Below are 15,315 nucleotides of genomic sequence, written 5' to 3'. Positions count from 1 at the left end.
TTCAAATTTGTAAAAATGCAAAATTACAGCTATTAAGAAGAAAGGTGATCCTACAGTCACAAATTTAAGGTGTCTAGCATATCGTCCGAATGGTCTTATAGAGTACAAATTGTATTACGAAGATGACTGGAAACTACTACTGCAACGACCCAACAAAGAAAAAGCAAATAATGCTCCACCATTATCATATCCTACTGCACCAAAAATAACACTTTCTAAATTGAATGATTTATTCCTAAAGATTTTCGGCATTTTTATAAGTCTCTTCCTTATGAGTAAATAGAGGATATTAGCCAGTTATAAAGTATCACAATTTTTATTTTTTATTTTTTATTCTTTCTTATGGACAGAATTTACTTTAATAGTGAATATTAGCAAGTTTTATAAACTACGGCAATTTTGGTTTTGATTTTTTTACTTTTTAAGTATAAAGATTGGTTGTCACTACTCGTTTTTAAGAATATTTTATAAGTTTTATATCATAGGTGATGTAATGTAATAATTTAATTAAAAATAATTTAATTTATTGCTTTTTTTCAACCTCGAAAGTGGTTTTTTTATGAGTAAAAACCTGGCAAGTTTACTGATTTACGTTTACTTAGTTTAAGATTTTAAGTTGCAAAACCTCGTAAATGGCTTTTTGACAAAAAAAACAATGTTACTGAACTTTACTCAAGAGTAATATAATCGTTACCTAAAAATAACCCTACACACAAAAAACGAGAAAACTGAATGTTAAATCAAGAAGCCAAAACGTTTTTCGTCTCTCCTGTAAAGTTACATAAAACTGACTTAGGAGGTTTTGCAGTTTAACCGTTGGTATCCCGAATACATCTAGACAGCGAGGTGCCAAACACGTATATGGAATGTTACTTTGGTGCTAAATTCATATGCGGAATGTTAAATATTCGCAGACCATAAAAGAAGACATTTTATTAAAATAAATTAAGAGGAGACTGATTTTAAAATATTTGTAATGTATGATTAAAGACAACGAAAACAATGCAATAGGAAATAAAACAAAATATATTTAAATAAATTATAAAAATTTTGAAATGATTAAAATGTAATATTTATGCGAAATTCAATGTCCTTCAATCCAGCCAACAGTAAGTAATGGGAATTAATTAGTTTTTTATATTGTTAATTTTATACGTTGTAGGAATTTGAGTTGTTTTTTCGCAGAAAAAAAAAACAGTAAACTACAAATCCGTCAATTGCTGGCTGTACAATAGAGATAAATTCCCAACAGTACAGGATGATTCCTGTACTGTTGGGAAATAACAAATTCATGCTAGATGAAAGATTGTGACGCCTTTTTAACCTTTTTTAGAAGGTTTATCTTTAGGTAGTCGTCCAAATGGTAATCTGTTTTTAAGTAAATCAGAACTTTCTTCGGCTGATTGAAGTTGGTAGCACTTTTATATTGGCCTTGCGTCCAAATCACCTTGCCGAGGAACTTCCTGCATTGTTTAAAAAACTTTCCCCAGCCGTTTTTCTTTTAATATGGGATAATCTTTCGTGCAATATTTTTAACATTGATGAATCAGTTCCAAATGTAACATTTTTTCTTGTAGCATATTAATAAAATCTGCAACAGGAAATTCTTGTTGTTCAGCTGTTTTATTTTTGTTTAAAATAGTATATTCCCTAACATTATTTTCATCACTGTTATCAATGCTGTTATTAATATAATATTCTGTACTTTTACTGGATCCTGCAAGCTCGCTATAAAATAAGAAAAGTTTAACTTTTTTGCCAAAAGCTAATTTCGTCACGACGTATCCATCTTCAGGATTAGTAGCTGGAACGTTGCAAAAAGGTATATTAAAAAAGTGTGCAATCGAAGTGTGCAATGCTTGCAAAAAGCACACAATCTTTCAATTTCGCAGCTGCAAAATTCTGTTACTCTATCGACTTCGTAAAGCACACTATTATTTTGCTCACTAGGAACTTTGTATAAATTTTAGATAATTTAGTTATATCTTCCTGCTGTAAATATTTATTTTTTTCTAATTGCCTTTTAAAGAGTAATCTTGGAGCTGCATCTCTACTATTTGCAAAATTTCGAAGCCGTCTTCTATAATATTCTTCTAAGGAAGTATAGCTAAAGTCTATTAAAGCTTTGTTTTCTATGTAGAACTATGTCTTTAAAAAGACTTACTGGTATTTTACTGAAATTTTTGGTTTGGTGGCCATATGTTTATGCGTCCCTATAAGCGAGGCACCAATCTTCCTTTCTTTTCCAATATTCAGTAATATTTCTTCCACTGCGGAAATCGTTGGTTTTCAAGAATAATCTTAAATGACTCTGTGACATTCTCTTTAGTCGATGCTAATAATATAGCTTAAAATGTCTTGAATAAAAGTTGTCGTTCGTCTTGGGGTATTCCATTCCTTTTTTCACACAGCCAACGTCAAATTGATTGGCATATATGAAAACGGTATAAAAGTTTTTGTTGGCCAAACACGTTTTGAGCCTTTTCTTTCCACGACATTATTATCTATAATAAATATTTTAGGATAACTCATTCCACCAAAGGCAATTGGTATCGACCCTTTGAGCAATTGGTATGCTGTAGCATAATCTTGAATTATTTGACATTTGGTAATAATAAGTGCCAAACGCAGTGGTCCTATTCCACAAGGGATTAACATAAACGAAATCGAATGGTTTAATACATCGCAAGAAGCTGTAGTATCTCTAAAAACAATATCTTTTGCAAATGGAAGATTGTGTGCATGTTGCATAATAGGTGTTACAACAATGAAGGCAAACGGGTTTTTATTATATTTTACTAAAACTCCTTTTGCTTCATAAACCTCAACTTTTTGTTTCATTTAAAAAAAAATCCGAAAAGCTCAGTAATTTTACCCAAATGTTTAATTCTCCATATATTATGCCAATGCTACACTGTACGATATCTTGGATTAATTTCTGGATTTGCTATAAGTTTACTGTCATAATACCTGGCAAACCGTCCTTAAATAAATGCGATCTGAATATTTCCCATTACGTATGAAATATAGTATATATCTCGGTAAATAACGACTGTATACAAAAAAATTTATATATAAATGTTATTTAACAATTGTTTTTACTACAAAATACAAATTAGTAACGAAAAACAATTGAATGTTTTTAAATAGCAATGTATGCTTTTATTAGGTACTAAACATGGCAAAGGACATTGAATATCGCCTAATATTAAATTTTAAACATTTAGAAAATTTGATAATTTACTTAAATATATTTTGTTTTATTTTCTATTGCATTGTTTTAGTTTTCTTTAATCATATATTACAAATATTTTAAAATCAGTCCCTTTTTAACTGATTTTAATAAAAAGTCGTCTTTTTTGCTCTACGAATATTTAACATTCGGAATATGAATTTCGCACCAAAGTAACATTCCATATACGTGTTTGGCACATCTCCGCTTATTTTATGAAATTTTCAGGGCTTTTTCTCGGATTGAGTAATGTTCGGAGAAGGAGGCTTTGAGTTTCTATTAACTCTTAGAAACTCAACTCTTGTGCAGACTGCCCCCGATCCTATATAGGCTAAACAAATCGCAGAATCCAAAATAGGATTTATGAACATTCCATTTCTGTTCGCACTTTCAACTCAATTTTAGCTCATATGTCTACACCATCTTCATACAGGTCACAAAATTGATTTTGCGACTTGTTTTTTTTTGCGATTTTTGTGATTTTGAAAACTCCAGAACCATAGCCCCCATCCGCTTCTATAAACCAAGAATTATCCGAGAAGCCATAGAGATCGAAAAAAGGCCAAATTTTCTCAATAAAAGAGATCACGGCATACGGTTACCTTCGACTTGGAGACTTCTTATAAAGAAAACATCGTCCTCGCCAATACCCGCGTTAATCCCCACGCTAACCCCCACGCGAACCTCCACCCAAACCACGTTACCATCGACGGTATAAATGAACCGTCCTCTATTACCAGTACCAGTAATGCATTGGTTAGTGATCAGTGTAGTAGTGTCTGGGGGCTTGGGCGACTGAGACCTCGGAAGCCTTGAAAAAGACATCGAAGAGGATGTCGAAAGCTCGGCGCAATAATATTCGTCGCGGTTTAACCAGGAGGACTGTTATGTTTAATATTAATCCCTTTAATAGTATTAAACTTAGCTCTAGGTTTAATATATATATATATATATATATATATATATATATATATATATATATATATATATATATATATATATCAATTATGGTCTGGTTCATTTTGGTTCCGTTTTCAACATTTTGTTGTTTAGCGTAATAGGTGGTTATATAATAAGATATGAGATATAGTAGGATTCTAAAAAGTTTTTGTATTAGTCAACTTACCTTTTAACATTTTTATATACATGCCCACGTTGCACAATTTTAAACAATCTTCCTTAGTTTGAAACCTATTGTTATTGCCATAACAACCACCATACATGTGTTTTACACATGTTTGTTTGGTTTTATCGTAAAACCATTGAAGTATCATCTGATTACATCTACCTAAAGATATTGGAAGTTTGCATCGTTCTAGAATAAAAAAAATACAGAGGTAACTTTTATGACAGAGCATAGTGTAGCAATTTATGCAATAAGCACATAAAAACACGTTTTGTTCCACAAAATATGTTGATAGCACGAGACGTTAGGGATGCACAATTCCATGACAAAAAAGGCTGTATATGTTGCATACAATACTTTTTTACAGTGCTATCAAAATAATAAAAATTGTAATAGATATTTTTAATATTTTTGTTAAATAACAACCTTGAATTAAATTTTGGATCTTTCAGGTTCACCAAACTCCTTAATTATCTTACCTTATTACTTCTCGGATATTATTACCTCTAGGTTTACCTCTACTAGTATTTATTTTATATATTTCTTTTAATGCCTGGTTTTTGATCTTTACTTCTAGATGTCCGATCCAATCTTGATAAATCCAATGAGGTATTGGACTCTTTAGAAGTTTTCCTTATTTTTCGGTTTACCAATTTTATAAATTTACCATTACCTTAGTTTATTAGACCTATTCTTCAAATAATTTTTCTCTCTGTGATACCTAATTATATTGTTTCAGCACCTCAGGTGACAATTGTGGTCTAATTAATTCTCTATAAATATTCAGTTTTGTTGTTTTTGAAAGCAAGGGGAAGTGTCATTTACCTATTGTAATAAAACTCTAAAAAATACCCAACCGATTATAATGAATTAATTGAGACCTTTAGAAATAAAACCCACCTCTGCCAGCAAATTCTACTCTCACGTATATGAAGACACAATGTCTCAGGTAACCACTGGGTTTATGACATACAATGGGTATACGTTATGCAGCATACGAGAGAGGGTGGAACGCAAATTTTTGTAGCCATAAAATTGAAACACATCGGCTAAGAAAATAAACAGCGATTCCAAACCCTTGGCGGTTGGAAGCCAGAATGGATAAGCAATTCAGCCTCTACACTACATCTATAAACTATTAACTTTTGTCTTTTGTGAAATGTACAAGGAATAACAAATAAATATTGTGAAATAGAAGAGAAAATACCAAAATAGATGGTATATATTATAAAGTTATCAGAAACAAAATGAAGGGTCAACAAAATAAAATAGACTGTCATTACGACAATTTCGAAAGTTTGTTCCGACGTGGCCAAAGTTTTTGGTGATATTACATCTTTAGAAGACAAAGTTTCTGGTGATATCACATTGTTGAAAAGCAAAGGTTCTTGTGATATGTCCAAAGTCTCTACGAATATTGTTTCTTTAAAAAATAAAGTTTCTAACGAACTTTCTTCTCTGCAAAGTACAGTTTCTGCTAACATCTCTTTTGGAAACCTTCAATCAAAGTTGCTGCCGATATTTCGTATTATTAAGAAAAGATAAAAAAATTAAAACTACTTCCTTTTTTGAACAGAAACCAAAAGACAATGAAGAGAAGATAAAGGAAACATGGACAGCAGATAGAGAAATTCGATGAAATACAGTAGAGACAAAAGACGAGTCCAAACTTTCGACAAAAAATCGTTATGAATAACTACATAAAACAGTTCGAATCAGCTGCTAAAGCAAATGGATGATCCAAAAAACAAAAGTATGTTTGAGAAGATGTTTTGGATGTGATTTAGATCATAGCCGTAAAGAAGACAGACGATTTCGAGCAACTTAAGAAGAGACTAGACATGTGATATGGTTATGAACACTTGAAGCATGTCTACCAGTTACAGTTGAAAAATGGAAGACAAAAGCGAGTCGCGGCTTTTCAAGAATATAAGGTAGATATTGCTTGGTTAGTGCGATCTTCTTATCCAACAGATGTTGGAACACGATGATGGAAAAATTGGCTATTCATATATTTATTGTTGGTCTTTGTAATCATGAAATGCAGATAACACTGCGATTACTCGTCATAAGACGCTGGCCGATGTCTTTTTCGTCGCCGTCAAATATATAGATAGGACACGAATGCAGTTAGATAGCTAGATGGATTAAACGACTCAGTTAGCCACAGGAAAGCTGAGTCTCTCTTTAGAAGCCCGTACCCAGCAGAGCGAAATGTTCCCATTGCAATAAAACAGAATTCAAGAAAACAGCAAGAGCAACGGTTGTCAACGAGGGGTGGACGCCTACTAAGATCGGACAAGAACAAGAGAAAAATCCAGTTTTATATCAAATTCGCACATGGAAAGAGGAAATTGGTCGACCGTCATGGCAAGAAGTATCAAACTTATGCTCTGTAGTTAAAACGTGTTGAGTCCAGTGGGACTTTTTTATCATAAAAGATGGTTTTACTTTGTCAGTTAGACGACAGCCCATTAGGAGAGCATTTTGGTGTAAAGAAAACCCTTTAGTAAATTCGGGAACGGTTTTATTGAATGAATAGTTGCGACAATTTAAACGCTTGGTGTAGAAATGTGCTACATGTGCAAGGAGTAACCGACCCCTTACAAAAAAAAAGTTATAACCGATAGCCGTTTGATGACTCTTAGCTCATTAAAAATTAAAGTATTTGTCCTTTAGTCGGTCCACAGACTTATGGTTGCACTCTTCTCCAACAGAACATTTCAGTGGCGTCTATCTTTCTTCTTTCAGCTCTTTGTAGGGTTTAAGATTCACATCCGTATGTCAACATTTGGAATATTAAGTATTTGGTTAAACTCATCTTTAGAGTTCGTAAAATTTAAGAGTTCTTTCATATGATGGCCATCTTTCCTAGGGCGTCTTTTGCTAGATCACATCTACGTTTCATTTCTTCATGTAGTGACCTGTCTTTATGATCAATGATACCAGATAAAAATATAACCTCACAACCTCAAACCGGTCATTCATGGTTATTTGTAGATGATTGTTATGTAGTCTATCCATTATCATGATTTTTCTCTTTGATCCAAATATGTATGAGATCAAATAACTCTTTTTGACTATTTTCGAAAAGGGCTTTGTCGTTTGCAACACGTAGGTTGTTTATTTTTCGGCCATTTATTGAGATACCCTTTTCCCATTCTTTAAGCGTTCTTCTTATAATATACTCTTAACATCTTGTTCTGGATAGAATTCGTTTGAGAGTGTTTCAACTACTTTAACGGTTCCAGTAGTGTGTTCGTATAGTATATTCAGTTGTAAGCGAAATGAAGTGTTATGGTAGGCCTTCTTCTTTTAGTATCTACCGTAAGTGTTGCCATTCGACACTTTCGAACGCTTTGCTATAATCGATCAAACATTGAGATATTGAATTACTTAGATTTTTTTTATTATTTGCCTTATGTTGAGAAGATGTTTGCAGTCTCTCAATGATTGATTATGTGTAGCATTATTTTGTTGGCATGTGAGATAAGAGAGATGATAATATAGTTGTCGCATTTATGGAACCTGAATTGTTTATGTATTGTCGGTATTATAGATTTTGTGCAGTCGTTAGACCATTGCATTGCTTAGAATGCCATATTTTGTTACAGAGCAAGTGAAGCAATTTAATTCCGGTTTTTTTCTCTAGTTTTAAACATTTCTGCTGTTATCACATCTGGACCTGGTGCTTTGTTATACATGAGTTTACTGATCGCCAGTCTTATTTTATTCTCGAGTATACTATAATATATATACTATACTATACTAGTTTCTACAACTGCCTATTTACATATTTCTTACCTCCAGCTTTTGGATTCACGCAAGTTTCTTCGCATGATTGTTTACTTGCAAATCTGTTATCATTTCCACCACATCCGCTATATTTAAACGATCTGCACTGATGTCTACTAGTGCTATAATAATATTTAACGTCAAAGTGGCCACACTTTCCACTATCTTGGGGTAAAGGGCAATTTTCTAAAAAATAAGACTGTTTATATTAAAAAGTGTGTGTTTAAATATTAAAGCAAAACAAAAAAATACTTAAAAAACATATTATGTATAAAAAAGATGAATAAATTTAATGCTTGCTGTTAATAAACAATATTTTTGGTTTTTTTTACTGTACGTAAATATACAAATATGACTGTTTTCTTACGCGCGAACATGCAACGTATAATTGTCTATGTGCGAAACATCAAGTTGATTCAGCAAGCTTCCAAGGATTAACTTGCAATTTGTTTATTATTGTTTCAAAAGCCAAACGCACGTTGGTCGCTTAAAATCAAGTGGTAAGTATGTTGGAATCATCGGTATTCAAGGGATCAAGACTTCCTCTTCTTTCTATTTTTCCTTGATGATCGTTGCATAAATGACATTATTCACCAACTTTTTCAAGCCAATTATGGTTAGTAAACTGTTGCGCTATACTCGGACAACACGCTGAATTAGACTTTATGAAGTAAAAGAAATTTGTGTCCAGATGGTAATAAGTACTTTATCATTTTCAATGTCTTACAACTGGTTCGAAAACACATTGTATTTTAATCTTGTTACAAAAACACTAGCATGTTGGATCATGTTGGGCACGCGTTTGGTTCGTCCCTAGAAGTTAATCGGGGAACAATTGGAAGAGTCTAACAATAATCACCTGACAATAAAATCATGGCTTTACCAAAAATGTTTGGGTTGTTACTACTATCTTTTAAAATTCTGTCAAAATGTGCACTTCTTCCACTTTCTAATAAAGTTGCATATATTCAAATGCTAGAGTTACTTGATTTTCCAATCTGATTCTCACCCATAACAAGGAAATCAGGTTTGTTTTTCCGTCCCTCCTGGAGCATCGAGAAAGTATATTTTACCAGATCTAATGTTCACAGCTTCTATCAAAGTATCTTACGCAATCCTTTGCAGTTGATAGAATTATTGTGAAACATTTGTACGAACTACGACCAATACTTCAATGTCGAACAGTACCCTTTATCACTTGTGATTAAAGGCATTAAGCATACATTGATTAGGCGACATTATGCCCAAACATGACAATACTTTATTTACCAACAATAACACATGTCTTCTATCGTGATCAATGTGTAATTGTAAATTTCTACAGTCATTTGCACTGTAGCATTCAAAGTTTGATATTTCACAGGATGCAAAACATCCTCAGACATACATTTAACGTTGTTTGGGTCACCATCGGCATTAATAGCATCGTGGAGATTAATGTATCATTTAGATAAAAGTTGCCGTTGCATTGGTTCAAACGAATATTTGCCAATCATTCAGTCTTAATTTTGACATATACGTCAACTACAATCTATCGAAAAAAGCGCCAACACATTAGAATGAGATTTACTTTACCTTCACGGATCATGAGTCTATACGAATAAAAATTTATAGAACTAATCATGCACCAACGCCAATTTGGTTACTTAAGCTGAGTACCGATCATGCTCGAGACCCTGGTCAGGATCGATACTCAGGTTAAGTAACTCAGCTTAAGTAACCAAATTTACCAAGTAAATCAGGTCAGTCCTTTTGTCTTCTTTTTTCAGCAGGTGCCATGGTGTTGAGGTCAACCCAAACCTCTCTTATGTGCCCAAAACTTTACTGTACGATCTGTTTAGTCCACCTGGTATCATCTTGTGCGGCATATAGCCTACTCCAAATCACTACATTGAAGCAGCGCGTTGTATTACGTCTTTTACTTTTTTACTTTTACGATACTTCTGCAAAAAGATCTGCAAAAGAGAGCTTTTTAAGTTATTTCCACCATAAAATGTTCCACTGCACACTATGTTGCTCTGCTCAACTTTATTAGATGACCCAAATAAACATATTCTACCACCCATTCCTCCCCCGCGGTAATTGACACTTTCTCCAAAAGCTAGATACTCGTCTTTGCTAAATTCATTTTCAAGCCTATTCTTTCTAAAACATTTCTTAATTTTAAAAGATGTAGCTGGTTGAGTTCGCTACTAATTATGACATCTAACATTTTTGCTTCTAGTTAAGCTGTTTGAAAACAAACTCTAAAGCCGGTATACATAACTTTAGAGAAATCGGATCGCTTTGTCCCCCTTTTTGTATTTCTCTTTTTTTCGACAGCAATTCCTTGAAGTCCTTTATTTATATTTCGTCAGATACCAAACGTAATCTAAAGTTGTTTTTAGTAGTTATTTTAACAATCTGTATAGCTCTGCATGCTGCTGAAACCTTTGTGCCTCGAAGATGGTTGCCTAAGTGTTCCTACTTTTTTATCAGGTCTTTTTTTTTCTGATTACTTCTCGTTTTACCTTTCTATTAAACTTGTTATATTGTATTTTTGTTTGACCGCCTTCATTTTGCAATACTTTTTAAACTGTTTCTTTTTTTTTATCTTCTCTTCGATTTCCTGGTTTTACCAATTCATTTGTTCTTGGATCTTGTTTTTTCTGAAGGTTTTTACACAGCCTCGTTTACAGCCTTTTTATATGTTCATATTCAACCATCGTATATTCTGTTATTTCTTTAATTTTTGTGTTAGCCTCCAGGAATAGAGTACACGTATGTTAGTAGTACATATGGAAAACAATAACATTAATCGACCGCCTTCGTTGTTTTTATTTTATTGCATATTTTTTTGAAATAGTCAATACTCGATTACTGTATACTCTATAATAATATAAGCAGAAAAAAAGTAGAATGATACACCTCATGGTGAAAAATATTACCAGCTTTAGGAATAGGGTCACATCCATCAAAATTAGGTCCAAACGCAAACGTTACACCATCATGGCAGCAACCATATGTGGATTTCTGACAGGTAAGCTTTTGAGTAGTAGTTGAGGTGGTTACTGTAGTAGTAGTAGTAGGTTTTGTAGTAGTAGTAGATTTTGTAGTAGTAGTAGTACGTTTTGTAGTGGTAGTAGTAGGTTTTGTAGTGGTCGTAGTAGGTTTTGTAGTAGTAGTAGTAGTAGGTTTTGTAGTAGTCGTAGTAGGTTTTGTAGTAGTAGTAGGTTTTGTAGTAGTAGTAGTAGGTTTTGTAGTAGTCGTAGTAGGTTTTGTAGTAGTAGTAGGTTTTGTAGTAGTCGTAGTAGGTTTTGTAGTAGTAGTACGTTTTGTAGTAGTAGTAGTAGGTTTTGTAGTAGTCGTAGTAGGTTTTGTAGTAGTAGTAGGTTTTGTAGTAGTAGTAGGTTTTGTAGTAGTCGTAGTAGGTTTCGTAGTAGTAGTAGTAGGTTTTGTAGTAGTAGTAGTAGTAGTAGGTTTTGTAGTAGTCGTAGTAGGTTTTGTAGTAATAGTAGGTTTTGTAGTAGTCGTAGTAGGTTTTGTAGTAGTCGTGGTAGGTTTTGTACTAGTAGTAGGTTTTGTAGTAGTCGTAGTAGGTTTTGTAGTAGTAGTAGTAGGTTTCGTAGTAGTAGTAGTAGGTTTTGTAGTAGTAGTAGTAGTAGGTTTTGTAGTAGTCGTAGTAGGTTTTGTAGTAGTCGTCGTAGGTTTTGTAGTAGTCGTAGTAGGTTTTGTACTAGTAGTAGGTTTTGTAGTAGTCGTAGTAGGTTTTGTAGTAGTAGTAGTAGGTTTCGTAGTAGTAGTAGTAGGTTTTGTAGTAGTAGTAGTAGTAGGTTTTGTAGTAGTCGTAGTAGGTTTCGTAGTAGTAGTAGTAGGTTTTGTAGTAGTAGTAGTAGTAGGTTTTGTAGTAGTAGTAGTAGGTTTTGTAGTAGTCGTAGTACGTTTTGTAGTAGTCGTAGTAGGTTTTGTAGTAGTAGTAGTTGTTGTTGTTGTAGTAGTGGTAGTAGTAGTTGTAGGATTTGTTGAGCTAAATTGTGCAATGTAATCTGTAAATGAAAAATAAATTTTATATAAATAAATACAAACACAAACTATACAGAAATACATAAACTTATGCATTGCATCATTTTTAGCTTAAATCTTAAAGGGCTCTTAGTACCCATTGAATACATTGAAATGCTTTTTACTACTTTTTCTATTACCTGTACTAGTTTATACATTTAAAGCGGGATCAGATATGTGCCAGACGCAAACCTTGTGCTAAATTTTCTAGAATGCCAAGATCAGTTGCTTACATTTTTCGTTTTAAATACAATTGCTTAAATAAAGAAAATAAAAGACACGGACTTCTAGAGGTACAAGAACTTATGATTGCTTTAGAAACGTTGGTTAGACTGGGCCAAAATGATTAAAAATGAAATAGCTATTATAAGGATCAATAAAGTTGAAAACATAAGTAATTCATTAGTAGGTCTTGCTCTCTTCTTGGACACAAACAATATTCTTCGAGTTGGCGGCACGTTAAGACACTCTTAATTTAACAAAAAAATCCCATATTGCTACATTCAAGGCATCATTTTACTAAAATACTGTTTTCTTTAGAGCAGGAACGTCTCTTTCACGCAAGCTCTCAACCACTTTTGAATGCTATAAGGGAAGAGTAGTGGCTCGTAGCAGGCAGAAATCTTTAGCGAATAACTGTAAAAAATTGCCTCAAATGTTTTAAGTTAAACGCTAAGACTATTGAGCCCCTTATGTCTGATTAACCCTCAAAACGTGTAAATCCTTCGGACGCATTTACCATAGTGGGAGTGGATTATGCCGGCCCTGTTCAAATTAAAGATAGAAAAGGAAGGGGATGTCATATATCAAAATGTTATATCGGTTTGTTCATCTGTTTAGCCACGAAGGTGGTGCATTAGAGTTAATCTCTATCCTGTCTTCGGAATCCTTTATTCAAACTCTGCGTCGTTTCGTCTCGAGGCGAGGGAGACCTTTAAAAATATTTTCAGACAACGAATCAAATTTTATAGGCGCGCATCGCGAATTGAAACAATTCTTTGATCAGAATAGAGAGGCAATTATAAATGAAACTCGTTCACAATATATAGAGTTGAGTTTTATACCTCCCTATTTAGAATTATCGTCTTCTCTGCCCTCTACGTGTCGGTCTTAATGACCATTAACCCCTGCTAACTTTTTTATTGAAAGACCTATAGTATCTATTCCTGATCAAGATGTGACCGGCATTAATCTGAATATACTGAATAGATACCAGCTTCTACAACAAATGACCCAACATTTTTCTAACCGCTGGAAGATGGACTATATTACTGAGTTACAGCGTAGCACCAAGTGGAGGGCCAACAAGGGAGAACTATTGGACAATTCGCTAGTATTAATCAAAGACCACCGTACTTCACCGACACTATGGCCACTAGGTAGAATTCTGAAACTACACAAGGACACAGACGGAATATCCAGAGTGGCAACCATCAAAACTGCCACGGAAATTATTAAGAGGAGTTTCCAGAGTATCCTCTTCCTACGAGTGTTTGAAAGGTACCACTTTCAACGGGAGGAGGATGTTTACGTCACAACTCATACTTAACTTAATACGTGTGTGCTGTTTGTATGTTATGTGTTTGTAAAGCTATCAAAATGGCACGAGTACCACAGAGTGATATTTTCCGGTTCCGGCTAATGCGCAACCACAGGGACAAGACTTGTCGTATATACATAAAAAAGCATGTGCACATAATATACCATTTGTAAGGTTATTTTTACTTTTTATAATTAAATGCTATACAGTTTGAGTTTATAAGTTAGTTTACTATCCAACAATAAACACCGATCCTAACGAATTTTATTAAACGTTTCAGTTGTATTAAAAAGTTTTTTCTGGGCAAAATATTAAGGTTGTACGTTTTTTTTAATGAGTCGAAAAAATTTAAAGGGAAAACTCTATTTTTTAGTACTTTTTCCCAATTATTGCCATTTTTTAAACAATGAACAATCAAATTTCAATTTATAGCTAGTCAAATATTATGTAAAATTGAAAAACAAAAATATGGGCGCAAAAAGGAAAAATTTTTTTGAGTAAAATAGATTAGATAGACAGATTTTTGTTAAATAAAAAATTAAACGCACAGTTTGTGACTGGAGCATATCGCGATTATTGATACAAAGTACAGTCCACCAAATATAGCTGAAAGTGTAAAAACGCGTGACGATCATGATGCGCATTCGTCAAACGACGGACTTCGCACTCGCACTGACGGTCCAGACCGTTTGTATGTGCGTTCTCACTTCATGGTTAGCGCAGGCAATGGAAATTTCACACTTTCAGCTATATTTGGTGAACTGTACATCCTGAAGTGATTCCAGCAAAACAATAAACTCCTATGAAAATGTTCATTATGCTCTTCTTTTCGACAGATCCCGCGTGTACTACTATTCGTTGTAAACAAGTGACTTAACCATTTAGCCAGTAGATTATTGCTAGATCTAGCAATAACTGAACATGCCATCTTTAACTAAAAATTACAAATACATGTCCGCTACAAGTTGATGTCAGTTTTCCGACTTCAATCGTATATTTAATCTGAGAGGTGATTTACTAAGTATAAAAATATTTTTATTTTTAATGACTTATTTGGAGAATTAAACTATGAACAATTTGATACTGCAGTTGGTTTAGGCAAAATATGCGTAATGCCTAAAAAAGAGTTTTAAAATTAGTGATCCGATATGGCTATATTAATTTTTTGCGTTAGTAAATGATTTGATGTAACTGCCTATGTAAAAAATTTTTGATGAGCTTCTAAAATTGTTTGCTTTTGGCATATCTAAGTTTATTATTATGTTTATATACGGTTAAGCCACAATTATTGATTGTAATTAAAATTACATTTTTAAATAATGTTTGACGTTTCGATTCCTTTTCCGGAAATCACCTTCAAGAAAGATATTTGTAAATGTATTTTTCATCACAAACAATTATTGCTTAACTCCATATAAACATAATATTTAAAAAAAAAATGGGTGTGGCAGTCCAGTGGGACTGCCGGTAGAAGTTATACTTCTATACACGCGTTCGCCGTTAAAAATTTATATAGGAGTCAATCTGCACAATTATTACATATATAATGCTATAGGTAAGAGAGAGCAGAAAGAGAAAAAG

At 33.3% G+C, this 15,315-nt stretch overlaps 1 protein-coding gene across 2 annotated transcripts in view; it reads right to left on the bottom strand.

The window, feature by feature from the left end:
- The window catches only part of LOC140445260 (uncharacterized), a 92,114-nt gene that overhangs the window by 17,276 nt on the left and 59,523 nt on the right, over positions 1 to 15,315 (bottom strand). For both annotated transcript variants that reach the window (XM_072537178.1, XM_072537179.1), the window contains 3 exons: positions 11,081 to 12,178; positions 8,163 to 8,339; positions 4,359 to 4,547 (listed from right to left, as the gene is read on the bottom strand). In XM_072537178.1, the coding sequence (XP_072393279.1) occupies positions 4,359 to 4,547; positions 8,163 to 8,339; positions 11,081 to 12,178 (1,464 nt within the window). The remainder of the gene's footprint in view (positions 1 to 4,358; positions 4,548 to 8,162; positions 8,340 to 11,080; positions 12,179 to 15,315) is intronic.

This window comes from Diabrotica undecimpunctata, chromosome 7 (genome assembly GCF_040954645.1).
Source record: "Diabrotica undecimpunctata isolate CICGRU chromosome 7, icDiaUnde3, whole genome shotgun sequence".
Classification (NCBI taxonomy): domain Eukaryota; kingdom Metazoa; phylum Arthropoda; class Insecta; order Coleoptera; family Chrysomelidae; genus Diabrotica; species Diabrotica undecimpunctata.
The sequence above is the reverse complement of the archived record's forward strand: the minus strand, read 5'-3'. Positions and strand labels throughout refer to the sequence as shown.